We start from the raw sequence: 17,147 nt of genomic DNA on the forward strand, positions 1-17,147 counted from the left end.
GAATTTTGCCCCAATCTTAAAATATTGGTTCGACATCTGATAAACTACCGCAATACCACGCAGTTGAACACATCTGATAAATCTTGCATGCACAGACTCATTAAAAAGATTAAACAGCAAATCAAAACGGGTAACTTTATCGCTGATTTTTAATTTCCCTTGTTATGATGGCAAACACAATTACCAGTACATGCGCAACTTACAATGTCAATGGTTGCCGGGACGCCCTCAAACGGTACAGTGTTTTCAATTATCTCAAGCGTGACCATCCCTGTAATATTTATATGCTACAAGAAACGCACTCTCTTGTCTCCGATGAAAATATTTGGAAACTTGTGTGGCGTGGCCTTGGTATTTTTTCTCATGGCACTGTTAATCGTGCGGGTGTGGCTATTTTGTTTTCGCCAGGAGCAACTGTGAATATTTTATCACAATCTGAGATCATGCCTGGGTACGTGTTGCACGCTCATGTTCAAATTAATGAAAATCTTGTTCACATTATTAATGTCTATGCACCAATTAATGGCGCTGAGCGTGTGGAATGCTTCACTAAAATTGAACAATTCATCAGTTCTCTAAATAATGACCCAGTAATCATGGGAGGCGATTTTAATTGTACTACTGAACCCGACATTGACCGTAATAGAGGGACTGAACCGGACATGCGCACTGCAAAGCTCCTCAAATCTGTCCTGAATCATCACAAACTGTTTGATGTATGGCGCCAATACCACGGGAACACATTAAACTTTACTTGGGGGCGTGGTGGCACGCTTGTGCGCCTTGATAGGTTTTATGTCAGCAAATGTATGCGTGGGAAAATTAAGAATATTGACATAAGCAATGGCGCATTAGCTTTTTCTGATCATTCCCTTGTCCACATCAACATCGCCATTGGTGACAGCAAAAACAAAAGTCCAGTGTGGTGTATGAATACAGAAATTCTGCGCGATGAAGTATATGTGGCAATCTTAACTGATTTTTGGGCGAAGTGGCAAACACTTCGAAATAATTACGTAAATATACAGACATGGTGGGATATTGGCAAAAATAAAATAAAGTTACTCACACAACAGTATTGCACACTCAAACAAAATAAATACAAAACCGAAAAACAAGCATTGGAAATGGAAATTAAAACCATCGAACATTGTACTGCATACGATGCACTGCTCTTAAACAGTTACACTGAAAAGAAAAAACTTCTCGCACGCCTTGTTCAACGTGAACACAAAGGCAGTGCTACGCGTGCGCGACATGAGTTTTTAAATGAAAGTGATGTATGCAATTCCTTCTTTTTCCAGTTAGAGAAAAAGAAGGGAACCAAAAAGGCGATCTTTCAGTTGAGGCACCAGGATAACACTCTTACTGAAAATCAAACTGAAATACGGAAAATCATACACACCTTTTACAGTAACCTGTATACACCTGATAACATTGACATTGAAGCTCAAAATAGCCTCCTTGAAGGGCTACCTCAACTAAATGAAACAGATCGTGATGACCTTGACAAACCAATCACGTTTGACCAACTGAGTGCCACGGTCAAACTACTTCCCCATGGGCGTACTCCCGGTATCGACGGAATACCAAACGAATTTTACCAAACTTTTTGGCATATCATTGGAAGTGATCTGTGCGATGTATTTACTGCTGCCACAAACGAAAATGTGCTCCCCCTATCCTGCACAAGGGCCGTGGTCACTCTTCTCCCTAAAAAAGGTGACGTTACCAACGTAAAACACTGGCGACCCGTGAGTCTGTTATGTAGGGATTACAAAATGTTCACTAAATCGCTTGCATTGCGTTTGCGCGGTGTTTTAGGCAGCATTATTCATCCAGACCAAACTTGCAGCATACCCAACAGGCATATTCACGACAATATAAATCTACTTCGTGACAGTATTGACTATGCCAACTTAACTAACTCGCCCCTGGCTATTGTTGCCATTGACCAGGAAAAGGCATTTGATAGGATACATCACGGATACCTCTTTAATATGCTTCGTGCCTTTGGTTTTGGTGACCGTTTCCTTTCTTACATTCGCCTCATGTATACCAATGCCCAGTCCCTGGTCCGCGTTAACTGCGCCCTTACTACACCCATCACAGTGGCCCGTGGCATTAGGCAAGGGTGTTCAATGTCCACTGCCCTCTACGTCATTGCCATTGAACCACTACTTCATAAAATTAGGAATGATGAAAACATTGAAGGGTTGGTTATACCTCACAGCAAAAACCAACGTTCTAAACTCACTGCTTACGCTGACGACGTGGAATTTTTCATAACTCGCAAGCAGGATTTCAACTTACTAAGTCGCTGGTTACATGTCTACGAGCTTGCATCAAACTCTAAAATCAATCTCCAAAAATCAGAAGGGTTATGGGTAGGTAGCTGGCACAACATCACCTACTCCCCTCTCAATATAAAATGGAACAGCGAGGGGTTGAAACTGTTGGGTGTTTATCTTGGGAATAATCTAACTTATACGAATCAGAACTGGGCTGAATTTGTTGCAAAAGTAAATAATAAGATCAACTTCTGGAATCATTTTGTTTACAGCATGTCTTACAGAACGCGCGCTCTTATCATTAATAATCTGATTTCATCGCAGTTAATGTATCGCTTTAATAGCCTTGTGCCGCCATCAGACGTAGTTCTGAAGGTACAGAAAATGCTGCTCGATTTCTTTTGGCAAGGGCAACATTGGGTATCTGCCGCAACACTGTACCTCCCCTTGGAAAGAGGTGGACAAAATGTTACACATCTTCCAACACGCATAAGTACTATGTGACTTTCCTATATTCAAAGATATCTATATAATAATCATGACCACCCATTTTTTTAAGTTCACAGACTACTTTTTTATGCAAGCGAGCAATATGTTATATGCAAGTCAACTTCTATGCACCACTATCAAAGCGCCTTTACAAAGATTGCCATTATTTTATTGTGAGCTCCTCCAGTGTTGGAAATCTGTAGAGAAAGTGCGTAAGTTCAATGATAATAACGTAACTGATATTCTTAATGAGCCACTGTTTAACAACCCACTCATCATACATCCCATACGAAATGAGCCTTTTGCGCTCAGACATTGTGTTGACGCGGGAATAACCAAAGTATGTGATTTGGTATCAGAAACTAATAAAACTTGGTTGGAGGCCGCTGATATGTCGGATAAAATTAAAATCCATTCGGAGCTCAAAGCACTTTATGTCTCGCAAAGCACAAGGTATATTTTGTTTCTTAGCGTGCATGGCTAAGGTTGCAATTCATGTCAGCCGTCGTAATAAAAGGCAAAACAAAGGCTCGAGTGAGCCTCTGGAAATTTTTATTCAAAACATTAAGTCGAGGCTTGAAACAGAATATGAATGTTCCCGGATCACGAACCAACTGCCTGAATTTGAGATTATGTGGACGGTAGAGGATGCACTATGTAAAATCGAGGATAACACACTTCGCATTCTACTGTAATTGTGGCAGGTATGATCTATTTAAAACAGGAAGTTGCCTTGTCTTGTTGTTAAACATCGATACAAACGAACATCATTGTATTAGCAAACTTAGCACACGCACAGGAGCCAGGAGTTTTGTCCTCTTGGTGGGCTATCATTGCACACACTTACAGCAGCGCATATCTGTTTTATGTTACTTGTTCTGTGTTTTAAATGTTTTGATTTTCCCTTGGAATTTGGCAGGGGGGTTGGTACCCCCTTAAGTGCGAACCGGTGTCACCGGCCTGCCTACGGGGTTCCAAGGTGTTTTTGTACTGTTACGTGATCGTCTTTTATTTTATTTTACCCATGAACCAAAAAGCATAATATAATATAATATAATATGTGTGTTATTTTGTTCTCAGTCACAGTAACAGTGGTTATGACACCAAAACACAGGGTTGCCGCCTATAGGGAGTACCTTCCCATAACATGCACGTACTACAATGTACAGCCGGTTGACATCCAAATCTATCTGAACGGCTCAACTGATTACCGTAATTATACGAATATCACTTACATCGATTGGTAAGTGCGATTAAAGACAATAATTTACATGCAATGTTGCGAGCAAAGGAATGCATTTATGTTTTTACTTTTTTCTTTATAATTTTATCTAACTTTGAGTACGTAAATAATTTTGTTTGCTATTTCGTCTTGATAATATAATAATAGTATGATTTATTGCATACATTAGCAGTAATCGTTATTGGATTACTGCAAATTGTGTTGTAATCATCTGTTCGCATTGATTAATCTTGTTTTCAGTAATTTATATACTATTTTTGCGACCAAATCAACATTTTTATTTCACGTTAAATGAAACTATATTGTTTTACAGCATAGTATGGAACACAATTATTTAAACATGCTCCATTATACTCTTTTGCTCAGATTTCTTCTATAATCTTCTATAATAACAGGTATCCACGAATGTATACCACTATTTATATCAATGTTGTAAGTGAAAAAACTGCCGGTGTTTATGAGTGTGTGGTCACAGATGAACACGGTGTAAATTATACAGACACATCAGTGATAACTTTGAGTGGTAAGTTGCGAATTATGAACGATCAAGTAACTAGCGAACATTTGCAAAAAAAAAAAAGTTTGAGGGCAAGATTACAAATGAAATGACCCAAAAGATCATCAACAGCTCAGTCGCGTTAATAGAAATTGATGAATTTACTTCAGTAAGCTCTCCATTGTACCTCAGACTATTACTAGTCTGAGATTGTACTGCTGAAAGCATGATTAGTCCCCGTTCGGACGCAGTCCGAAAACGGGGACCTATGTTTTGACCCCTGTGTGTCCATGCGTGTGTGCGTCTGTGCGTGCGTCCAGACCTGTATATTAGAAATGCCTGTTCCAATCATATTATACATATGCACGTCAATTTGTTTCTTGATCTGAGTCAAGATGGCCGAATGGCGGCCATTTTTGTGCTAAGAATCATCAAAATCAAGCATTTCTTGGCTGTTTACAGATGGATTTTGTTCAAACTTGGTATATACACATTATAGGACCTTGATGCACATCATTTTGTTTCACGATCTGATTCAAGATGGCTGAATGGCGGCCAATTTTATGCTAAAAAATCCTAAAAATCAAGCATTTCTCGGCTGTTTACATTACATTAGACATTATGGGACTTTGATGCAAATAATTTTGTTTCAGATAAGATTAAAAATGACCTACTGACTGCCATTTTGTTTTAATGAATGTGGTTCTCGTACCATATCTCTGTCTTGCTTTCACTGATTATGTTCAAATTTTTAATATTCATTATACATTATGTCATAGATAGACAGATATATTGGTTTGATGATCCTATTCAAAATGACCAAATGGTGGTCATTTTTGTGCTAAAAAATCATCAAATATCAAGCATTTCTGGCATTTATGGATGGATTTCGTTCAAACTTGGTACATATATTAGACATTACAGGTTCCTGATGCACATCATTTATTTTTCACATCGGATTCAAAATGGCTGTCTGGCGGCCATTTTGTTTTAATGAATGGGCTTCTAGACCCATATCTCCGACTTGTTTTCTGTTGGTTCTCTTAGTATTTTTCTAGATGTTCGGACATGCATTTAATTTAAATTTAATTTACAATCCACAGATCTAAGATAAGCCACGGAATTTTCCCTTTTAATAATACATCAATAACAGTTTGAAATTCCTAAAATAAAAACTAAATTAACCTTATCTACATTATTGGTATCAGGAGATCTCTGTGCAAAGAAAGAAGATCAATTGACTGGGAGCCTAGCTCAAAAAAATAAACAAACAAAAGCGGATGTTTAAGTGTCTGCTGATCTAGCAGAGTAATGTTATCGGAAAAATGGTATCAACCATACATCAAAGTTGTTGGCTGACAAATAAAACGCAATGGTCGTCGCGTCGTATAAATATATATAATTATACACATGGCCAACGCAAGATCAGGGTTTTTATTGTAAACGTTACAACATTGCCATGGAAAACACGCGTTCGATTATCTCTCAGATATATCAATGGAAATTATGGAATTCTAGTTACATAGTAAAACTTCAAGACGATAAACAGAATTCTTGCCATTTAAAAAACCCATGCCAAACAAGTTTATTGTGAAAAAAACATTAACTGCGCGGACACAGAAGCAAAACCTGCATGCCTTTGTCAGAAAATCACAGGCAGGCGCGCAAATGATGCCGGGAATACACACACGCCGATTCCCCTAGAAAATCTCCCCCAAAATTCTGAGAAAGAAAGAAACCCAACAAAACTAACAGTCAAAGAGCTGCCTCTGGAACTAAGTATGAGAATGCTACAAAATTAATATGATAAACCACATCGCCATTATGTATACATATTCCCACAGTTTGTATAAGGACAGTTTAATTAGGGTTTCGAGCCCTATGGGGCGAAACCCTTTTGTAATTGCTATGTTTATTATTATTATTATTCTTATTATTTTTCCACCGTTTTTTAAAGCACTGTAACTTGAAAAATAATGCTGCAATTCATTTGCTATTTTACATGTTTATAAAGGGCCATGAGTTGTGGTGCATATCCAAAAACCAGCCATGTAGGTCACATGACCTGGCCGCCATCTTAGGTAGAACCCAAACCGGAAGTGTTCAATTGCACCACTTTCTGAGGGTCTAGGAACTTCCGGTTTTTTTGTGTGGCATCATTGGCTCATGTCTAGCAAACATCAGTAATAAAATCTTTAGCGGTCATGTGACCTTGGCCGCCATATTGGATTTTCCGAAAATTGACAAAAAAATTTTAAAATCTTCTTCTCAAAAATGGCTCATTCATGTGATTATACATTTGCTTTGCAGCACCTATGGCCATAGCTCTACAAAGTGACTGAAGCAGATTTTTGAAAAATGGCTTCCTTTGGCAGCCATCTTGGATTTAATAAAAAGTGAAAGTACGCTATAACTCATGAACAATTTGCCAGATTTAAACCAAAGTTGGCATACAACATCCCTTCAATAAGGTGATTATGTGTTCATAAAAATATTTCCCATGATTCAAGTGCTTTTGGCGGCGATATTGAATTTATCAAAAAATTGCAAAAAACCTCAAAAAATTATCTTCTTAAAAACTGCTTGTTTGTTTGACAATCAATTTGGCATATAGTATCTCTGTTTATAGCTGTACAAAGTTACTGAAGCAGATTTTTGAAAAATGGCTTTCTTTGGCAGCCATCTTGGATTTAGTGAAAAGTGAAATTACGCTATAACTTATGAACAATTTGCCAGATTTAAACAGAACTTGGCATACAACATCCGTTCAATAAGATGATTATGTGCTCATGAAAATATTTCCCATGATTCAAGTGGTTTTGGCGGCCATGTTGAATTTATCACAAAAATGCCAAAAAATTCAAAAAATTATCTTCTTAAAAACTGCTTGCTTGTTTGAAAAACAATTCGGCATATAGTATCTCTGTTGATAGCTTCACAAAGTGACTGAAGCAGATTTTTGAAAAATGGCTTCCTTTGGCAGCCATCTTGGATTTAGTAAAAAGTGAAAGTGCGCTATAACTCATGAACAATTTGCCAGATTTAAACCAAAGTTGGCATACAACATCCCTTCAATAAGATGAATATGTGTTCATAAAATATTTCCCATGATTCAAGTGGTTTTGGCGGCCATATTGAATTTATCAAAAAATTGCAAAAAACCTCAAAAAATTATCTTCTTAAAAACTGCTTGTTTGTTTGACAATCAATTTAGCATATAGTATCTCTGTTGATAGCTCTACAAAGTTACTGTAGCAGATTTTCGAAAAATGGCTTCTTTTGGCAGACATCTTGGATTTAGTAAAAAGTGAAAGTACACTATAACTTATGAACATTTGCCAGATTTAAACAAAACTTGGCATACAACATCCGCTCAATGAGATGATTATGTGTTCATGGAAATATTTCCCATGATTCAAGTGGTTTTGGCGGCCATGTTGAATTTATCACAAAAATTCAAAAAACCTCAAAAAATTATGTTGTTAAAAACTGCTTTCTTGTTTGAAAAGCAATTCAGCATATAGTATCTCTGTTGATAGCTCTACAATGTTACTGAAGCAGATTTTCGAAAAATGGCTTCCTTTTGCAGCCATCTTGGATTTAGTAAAAAGTGAAAGCACGCTATTACTTATGAACGATTTGCCAGATTTAAACAAAACTTGGCATACAACATCTGCTCAATGAGATGATTATGTGTTCATGGAAATATTTCCCATGATTCAAGTGGTTTTGGCGGCCATGTTGAATTTATCACAAAAATTCAAAAAACCTCAAAAAAATTATCTTCTTAAAAACTGCTTGCTTGGTTGACAATCAATTTAGCATATAGTATCTCTGTTGATAGCTCTACAAAGGTACTGAAGCAGATTTTTGAAAAATGGCTTCCTTTGGCAGCCATCTTGGATTTAGTGAAAAGTGAAATTACGCTATAAATTATGAACAATTTTCCAGATTTCGACAAAACTTGGCATACAACATCCACTCAATAAGATGATTATGTGTTCATAAAAATATTTCCCATGACTCAAGTGGTTTTGGCGGCCATCTTCAATTTATCACAAAAATGCCAAAAACCTCAAGAAATTATTATCTTAAAAACTGCTTGCTTGTTTGACAATCTATTTAGCATATAGTATCTCTGTTGATAGCTCTACAAAGTTACTGAAGCCGATTTTCGAAAAATGGCTTCCTTTGGCAGCCATCTTGGATTTAGTAAAAAAGTGAAAGTACGCTATAACTTATGAACGATTTGCCAGATTTAAACAAAACTTGGCATACAACATCCGCTCAATGAGATGATTATGTGTTCATGAAAATATTTCCCATGATTCAAGTGGTTTTGGCGGCCATGTTGAATTTATCACAAAAATTCAAAAAACCTCAAAAAATTATCTTGTTAAAAACTGCTTCCTTGTTTGAAAAGCAATTTAGCATATAGTATCTCTGTTGATAGCTCTACAAAGTTACTAAAGTAGATTATCGAAAAATGGCTTCCTTTGGCAGCCATCTTGGATTTAGTAAAAGAGAAAAAGTTCTATAACTCATGAACTATTTGTCCTTGCATTAAGTTTATCATATTCCTGTGAAATCAAATCCATATGTTGTGTAGTTTGTCTGCTATCTTTCATTCTAGACATGAAACATTCGTCAAATAATCACATCGAGCAAGTGCAATTTGCCATGAGCCACGCAGGCTCGAAACCCGTCATCGCTGCTATGCAGCTATATTTATTTATATAATGATATTTTTAATTGTGTTTACAGGTTGTCCGACAAACTATTACGGGAGATACTGCGACATATTATGTGATTGTGAAAATGACGCTGTCTGTGACAGAACCGAAGGTTGTGTCTGCTCCGATGAATGGTTCGGTCCTAAATGCGAAAATGGTTGGTACATGTAATTAATATGATCGCAATTCAATATTATCTATTGCACAAATCTGAAATGAACATTTGCTGTGTATTTTTAGCTCCGCTGTCGACTTTGTCGAGCGGAGCTTATCATATGAGTGATTGTCCGTCGTCGTCCGTCGTCGTCGTCGTCGTCCGTCGTCCGTGTCAATGTTTTACTTTTTCGACTTCTTCTTGAAAACTACAAGCCTGAATGCTTTGATACTTGGTGTATATGTACCTTGGGTAGACCTCTCTCAGATTTGTTCATTTCATGATGATATCTTCAATTCTCTAATTTTGGTGAATATTTTTGTCATTTTTAGTAAAAAGTGATATTTTCGACTTCTTGTTGAAAACCACAAGTGCAATTGCTTTGATATTACATATATAGGTACTACATGTGGACCTCTCTCAGATTTTTTCATTTTGTAATGATATCTTCAATTCTCTAATTTTGGTGAATATTTTTGTAATTTTTGGTAAAAAGTGATATTTTCGACTTCTTGTTGAAAACCGCAAGTCCAATTGCTTTGATATTACATATATAGGTACTACATGTGGACCTCTCTCAGATTTGTTCATTTTGTAATGATATCTTTAATTCTCTAATTTTGGTGAATATTTTTGTAATTTTTGGTAAAAAGTGATATTTTCGACTTCTTGTTGAAAACCGCAAGTCCAATTGCTTTGATATTATGTATATAGGTACTACATGTCGACCTCTCTCAGATTTGTTCATTTTGTAATGATATCTTTAATTCTCTAATTTTGGTGAATATTTTTGTAATTTTTGGTAAAAAGTGATATTTTCGACTTCTTGTTGAAAACCGCAAGTCCAATTGCTTTGATATTACATATATAGGTACTACATGTGGACCTCTCTCAGATTTGTTCATTTTGTAATGATATCTTTAATTCTCTAATTTCGGTGAATATTTTTGTGATTTTTGGTAAAAAGTGATATTTTCGACTTCTTGTTGAAAAATGCAAGTCCAATTGCTTTGATATTACATATATAGGTACTACATGTGGACCTCTCTCAGATTTGTTCATTTCATAATGATATCTTTAATTCTCTAATTTTGATGAATATTTTTGTAATTTTTGCTAAAAAGTGATATTTTCGACTTCTTGTTGAAAACCGCAAATCCAATTGCTTTGATATATTATACATATAGGTACTACATGTGGACCTCTCTCAGATTTGTTCATTTTCTAATGATATCTTCTGTTCTTTAATTGCCATGTGCATTGCTAACAGCGGAGCTATCTCAGCCGACAGGCTGCTTGTTTTATTACGTGCAAACTTCATGTGTTTGAACGATCAAAGAAGTTATTCAAGTGACGTCACCTTGATCCCGGATGTCACTGAATGTAAACTGTCTGTAAAACTGTGCTAAATATCATTTATATAGCCAATTACAGCTTTTTAGCTCCGCTGTCGACTTTGTCGAGCGGAGCTTATCATATGAGTGATTGTCTGTCGTCGTCCGTCGTCGTCCGTGTCAATGTTTTACTTTTTCGACTTCTTCTTGAAAACTACAAGCCTGAATGCTTTGATACTTGGTGTATATGTACCTTGGGTAGACCTCTCTCAGATTTGTTCATTTCATGATGATATCTTCAATTCTCTAATTTTGGTGAATATTTTTGTCATTTTTAGTAAAAAGTGGTATTTTCAACTTCTTGTTAAAAACCGCAAGTCAAATTGCTTTGATATTACATATATATAGGTACTACATGTGGATCTCTCTCAGATTTGTTTATTTCATGATGATATCTTTAATTCTCTAATTTTGATGAATATTTTTGTAATTTTTGGTAAAAAGTGATATTTTCGACTTCTTGTTGAAAACCGCAAGTCCAATTGCTTTGATATATTATACATATAGGTACTACATGTGGACCTCTCTCAGATTTGTTCATTTTCTAATCATATCTTCTGTTCTTTAATTGAAATGTGCATTGCTAACAGCGGAGCTATCTCAGCCAAGAGGCTGCTTTTTATTTTTGATTTGCATAAAACATATTCACATTTATTTGTGTAGAAAATATAAAGGTACACCTAGGAGAGAATAATAATATATGATTGATATTATTAGTATTGTACATGCTCTGTATACGTCACATAGAATTTGCATAAAACACGATATGACGTGACGTGACGTGACGAATATGTCCTTTAAATCATTGAACCAAGACAACTTGGGATCTCAGCGATATCAGAGTAGAAATCTCTATTGATGCGAGATATAATGCTCATTAGAAAAATAACTTGCATGATATGAATTATCTATGTTGAATCGATTTACATACTCATGCTCTGTGTGTTGCCGCTTCCCTAAATACAGCATTTTATTCAGCCAAACTATTAGTTTTTAGTTAAACTCACTTGAATAACACGATTTCAAAGTTGTGTTTGTAATCAGTTAAGAAGTTGTGTATGCAATGAGCAATGAGCGAGTGGGTTATGTTGTATGGACAAAGCTAATAAGTTATGTTATATATGTAATTAGGTTGTGTGTTTTTATGCAAGCAACGAACTAATTAGTTATGACCTTATGCAGTGAGCTAATGATTTATGTTGTGTATGCAGTGAGCTAATGATTTATGTTGTGTATGAAGTGAGCTAATGATTTATGTTGTGTATGAAGTGAGCTAATGATTTATGTTGTGTATGAAGTGAGCTAATGAGTTATGTTGTTAATGTAGTGAGCTAATGAGTTATGTTGTGTGTGTGTAGTGAGCTAATGATTTATGTTGTGTATGTAGTGAGCTAATGATTTATATTGTTTATGTAGTGAGCTAATGAGTTATGTTGTGTATGAAGTAACTAATGATTTATGTTGTGTATGCAGTGAGCTAATGATTTATGTTGTGTATGAAGTGAGCTAATGATTTATGTTGTGTATGAAGTGAGCTAATGATTTATGTTGTGTATGAAGTGAGCTAATGAGTTATGTTGTGTGTGTAGTGAGCTAATGATTTATGTTGTGTATGAAGTGAGCTAATGAGTTATGTTGTGTGTGTAGTAGTGAGCTAATGAGTTATGTTGTGTATGGAGTGAGCTAATGATTTATGTTGTGTATGCAGTGAGCTAATGATTTATGTTGTGTATGAAGTGAGCTAATGATTTATGTTGTGTATGAAGTGAGCTAATGATTTATGTTGTGTATGAAGTGAGCTAATGATTTATGTTGTGTATGAAGTGAGCTAATGAGTTATGTTGTGAGTGTAGTGAGCTAATGATTTATGTTGTGTATGAAGTGAGCTAATGAGTTATGTTGTGTGTGTAGTAGTGAGCTAATGAGTTATGTTGTGTATGAAGTGAGCTAATGATTTATGTTGTGTATGCAGTGAGCTAATGATTTATGTTGTGTATGAAGTGAGCTAATGATTTATGTTGTGTATGAAGTGAGCTAATGATTTATGTTGTGTATGAAGTGAGCTAATGATTTATGTTGTGTATGAAGTGAGCTAATGATTTATGTTGTGTATGAAGTGAGCTAATGATTTATGTTGTGTATGAAGTGAGCTAATGATTTATGTTGTGTATGAAGTGAGCTAATGATTTATGTTGTGTATGAAGTGAGCTAATGAGTTATGTTGTGTGTGTAGTGAGCTAATGGTTTATGTTGTGTATGTAGTGAGCTAATGATTTATGTTGTGTATGTAGTGAGCTAATGATTTATGTTGTGTATGAAGTGAGCTAATGATTTATGTTGTGTATGTAGTGAGCTAATAATTTATGTTGTTTATGTAGTGAGCTAATGATTTATGTTGTGTGTGCAGTGAGCTAATGATTTATGTTGTGTATGCAGTGAGCTAATGATTTATGTTGTTTATGTAGTGAGCTAATGATTTATGTTGTGTGTGCAGTGAGCTAATGATTTATGTTGTGTGTGCAGTGTGCTAATGATTTATGTTTATGTAGTGAGCTAATGATTTATGTTGTGTGTGCAGTGAGCTAATGATTTATGTTGTGTGTGCAGTGAGCTAATGAGTTATGTTGTGTTTGTAGTGAGCTAATGAGTTATGCTGTGTATGCAGTGAGCTAATGATGTATGTTGTGTGTGCAGTGAGCTAATGATTTATGTTGTGTATGCAGTGAGCTAATGATTTATGTTGTGTGTGCAGTGAGCTAATGATTTATGTTGCGTGTGCAGTGAGCTAATGAGTTATGTTGTGTGTGTAGTGAGCTAATGAGTTATGTTGTGTATGCAGTGAGCTCATGATTTATGTTGTGTATGTAGTGAGCTAATGAGTTATGTTGTGTATGCAGTGAGCTCATGATTTATGTTGTGTATGTAGTGAGCTAATGATTTATGTTGTGTGTGCAGTGAGCTAATGATTTATGTTGTGTGTGCAGTGAGCTAATGATTTATGTTGTGTATGCAGTGAGCTAATGATTTATGTTGTGTGTGCAGTGAGCTAATGATTTATGTTGTGTGTGCAGTGAGCTAATGAGTTATTTTGTGTATGCAGTGAGCTAATGATTTATGTTGCGTGTGCAGTGAGCTAATGATTTATGTTGTGTGTGTAGTGAGCTAATGAGTTATGTTGTGTATGCAGTGAGCTCATGATTTATGTTGTGTATGTAGTTAGCTAATGATTTATGTTGTGTGTGCAGTGAGCTAATGAGTTATGTTGTGTGTAGTGAGCTAATGAATTATGTTGTGTATGCAGTGAGCTCATGATTTATGTTGTGTATGTAGTGAGCTAATGATTTATGTTGTGTGTGCAGTGAGCTAATGATTTATGTTGTGTGTGTAGTGAGCTAATGAGTTATGTTGTGTTTGTAGTAGGCTAATGAGTTATGTTGTGTATGCAGTGAGCTAATGATGTATGTTGTGTGTGCAGTGAGCTAATGATATATGTTGTGTATGCAGTGAGCTAATGATTTATGTTGCGTGTGCAGTGAGCTAATGAGTTATGTTGTGTGTGTAGTGAGCTAATGAGTTATGTTGTGTATGCAGTGAGCTCATGATTTATGTTGTGTATGTAGTTAGCTAATGATTTATGTTGTGTGTGCAGTGAGCTAATGAGTTATGTTGTGTGTAGTGAGCTAATGAATTATGTTGTGTATGCAGTGAGCTCATGATTTATGTTGTGTATATAGTGAGCTAATGATTTATGTTGTGTGTGCAGTGAGCTAATGAATTATGTTGTGTATGAAGTGAGCTCATGATTTATGTTGTGTATATAGTGAGCTAATGATTTATGATGTGTGTGCAGTGAGCTAATGATTTATGTTGTGTGTGTAGTGAGCTAATGAGTTATGTTGTGTGTGCAGTGAGCTAATGAGTTATGTTGTGTTTGTAGTAGGCTAATGAGTTATGTTGTGTATGCAGTGAGCTAATGATGTATGTTGTGTGTGCTGTGAGCTAATGAGTTAGGTTGTGTGTGCAGTGAGCTAATGATTTATGTTGTGTGTGCAGTGAGCTAATGAGTTATGTTGTGTTTGTAGTAGGCTAATGAATTATGTTGTGTATGCAGTGAGCTCATGATTTATGTTGTGTATATAGTGAGCTAATGATTTATGTTGTGTGTGCAGTGAGCTAATGAATTATGTTGTGTATGAAGTGAGCTCATGATTTATGTTGTGTATATAGTGAGCTAATGATTTATGATGTGTGTGCAGTGAGCTAATAATTTATGTTGTGTGTGTAGTGAGCTAATGAGTTATGTTGTGTGTGCAGTGAGCTAATGAGTTATGTTGTGTTTGTAGTAGGCTAATGAGTTATGTTGTGTATGCAGTGAGCTAATGATGTATGTTGTGTGTGCAGTGAGCTAATGAGTTATGTTGTGTGTGCAGTGAGCTAATGATTTATGTTGTGTGTGCAGTGAGCTAATGAGTTATGTTGTGTTTGTAGTAGGCTAATGAGTTATGTTGTGTGTGCAGTGAGCTAATGAGTTATGTTGTGTGTGTAGTGAGCTAATGAGTTATGTTGTGTATGCAGTGAGCTCATGATTTATGTTGTGTATGTAGTTAGCTAATGATTTATGTTGTGTGTGCAGTGAGCTAATGATTTATGTTGTGTATGCAGTGAGCTAATGATTTATGTTGTGTGTGCAGTGAGCTAATGATGTATGTTGCGTGTGCAGTGAGCTAATGAGTTATGTTGTGTATGTAGTGAGCTAATGATTTATGTTGTGTATGTAGTGAGCTAATGATTTATGTTGTGTATGTAGTGAGCTAATGATTTATATTGTATATGAAGTGAGCTAATGATTTATGTTGTGTATGAAGTGAGCTAATGATTTATGTTGTGTATGTAGTGAGCTAATAATTTATGTTGTTTATGTAGTGAGCTAATGATTTATGTTGTGTGTGCAGTGAGCTAATGATTTATGTTGTGTATGCAGTGAGCTAATGATTTATGTTGTTTATGTAGTGAGCTAATGATTTATGTTGTGTGTGCAGTGAGCTAATGATTTATGTTGTGTGTGCAGTGTGCTAATGATTTATGTTTATGTAGTGAGCTAATGATTTATGTTGTGTGTGCAGTGAGCTAATGATTTATGTTGTGTGTGCAGTGAGCTAATGAGTTATGTTGTGTTTGTAGTGAGCTAATGAGTTATGTTGTGTATGCAGTGAGCTAATGATGTATGTTGTGTGTGCAGTGAGCTAATGATTTATGTTGTGTATGCAGTGAGCTAATGATTTATGTTGTGTGTGCAGTGAGCTAATGATTTATGTTGCGTGTGCAGTGAGCTAATGAGTTATGTTGTGTGTGTAGTGAGCTAATGAGTTATGTTGTGTATGCAGTGAGCTCATGATTTATGTTGTGTATGTAGTGAGCTAATGATTTATGTTGTGTGTGCAGTGAGCTAATGATTTATGTTGTGTGTGCAGTGAGCTAATGATTTATGTTGTGTATGCAGTGAGCTAATGATTTATGTTGTGTGTGCAGTGAGCTAATGATTTATGTTGTGTGTGCAGTGAGCTAATGAGTTATTTTGTGTATGCAGTGAGCTAATGATTTATGTTGCGTGTGCAGTGAGCTAATGATTTATGTTGTGTGTGTAGTGAGCTAATGAGTTATGTTGTGTGTGTAGTGAGCTAATGAGTTATGTTGTGTGTGCAGTGAGCTAATGAGTTATGTTGTGTTTGTAGTAGGCTAATGAGTTATGTTGTGTATGCAGTGAGCTAATGATGTATGTTGTGTGTGCAGTGAGCTAATGAGTTATGTTGTGTGTGCAGTGAGCTAATGATTTATGTTGTGTATGCAGTGAGCTCATGATTTATGTTGTGTATGTAGTTAGCTAATGATTTATGTTGTGTGTGCAGTGAGCTAATGAGTTATGTTGTGTGTAGTGAGCTAATGAATTATGTTGTGTATACAGTGAGCTCATGATTTATGTTGTGTATGTAGTGAGCTAATGATTTATGTTGTGTGTGCAGTGAGCTAATGAGTTATGTTGTGTGTAGTGAGCTAATGAATTATGTTGTGTATGCAGTGAGCTCATGATTTATGTTGTGTATGTAGTGAGCTAATGATTTATGTTGTGTGTGCAGTGAGCTAATGATTTATGTTGTGTGTGTAGTGAGCTAATGAGTTATGTTGTGTTTGTAGTAGGCTAATGAGTTATGTTGTGTATGCAGTGAGCTAATGATGTATGTTGTGTATGAAGTGAGCTAATGATTTATGTTGTGTATGAAGTGAGCTAATGATTTATGTTGTGTATGAAGTGAGCTAATGATTTATGTTGTGTATGAAGTGAGCTAATG

General features: G+C 35.8%; 1 protein-coding gene across 1 annotated transcript in view; it reads left to right on the forward strand.

Moving 5' to 3' along the window:
• Positions 1–17,147, forward strand: part of LOC102805264 (uncharacterized) — a 47,839-nt gene that overhangs the window by 12,944 nt on the left and 17,748 nt on the right. Inside the window, exons 10-13 of the mRNA XM_085501829.1 lie at positions 2,858–2,992; positions 3,861–4,023; positions 4,419–4,546; positions 9,284–9,409. Of these exons, the coding sequence (XP_085357955.1) occupies positions 2,858–2,992; positions 3,861–4,023; positions 4,419–4,546; positions 9,284–9,409 (552 nt within the window). The remainder of the gene's footprint in view (positions 1–2,857; positions 2,993–3,860; positions 4,024–4,418; positions 4,547–9,283; positions 9,410–17,147) is intronic.

The sequence above is a fragment of the Saccoglossus kowalevskii genome, chromosome 7 (assembly GCF_978046115.1).
Source record: "Saccoglossus kowalevskii chromosome 7, keSacKowa6.1, whole genome shotgun sequence".
Classification (NCBI taxonomy): Eukaryota; Metazoa; Hemichordata; class Enteropneusta; family Harrimaniidae; genus Saccoglossus; species Saccoglossus kowalevskii.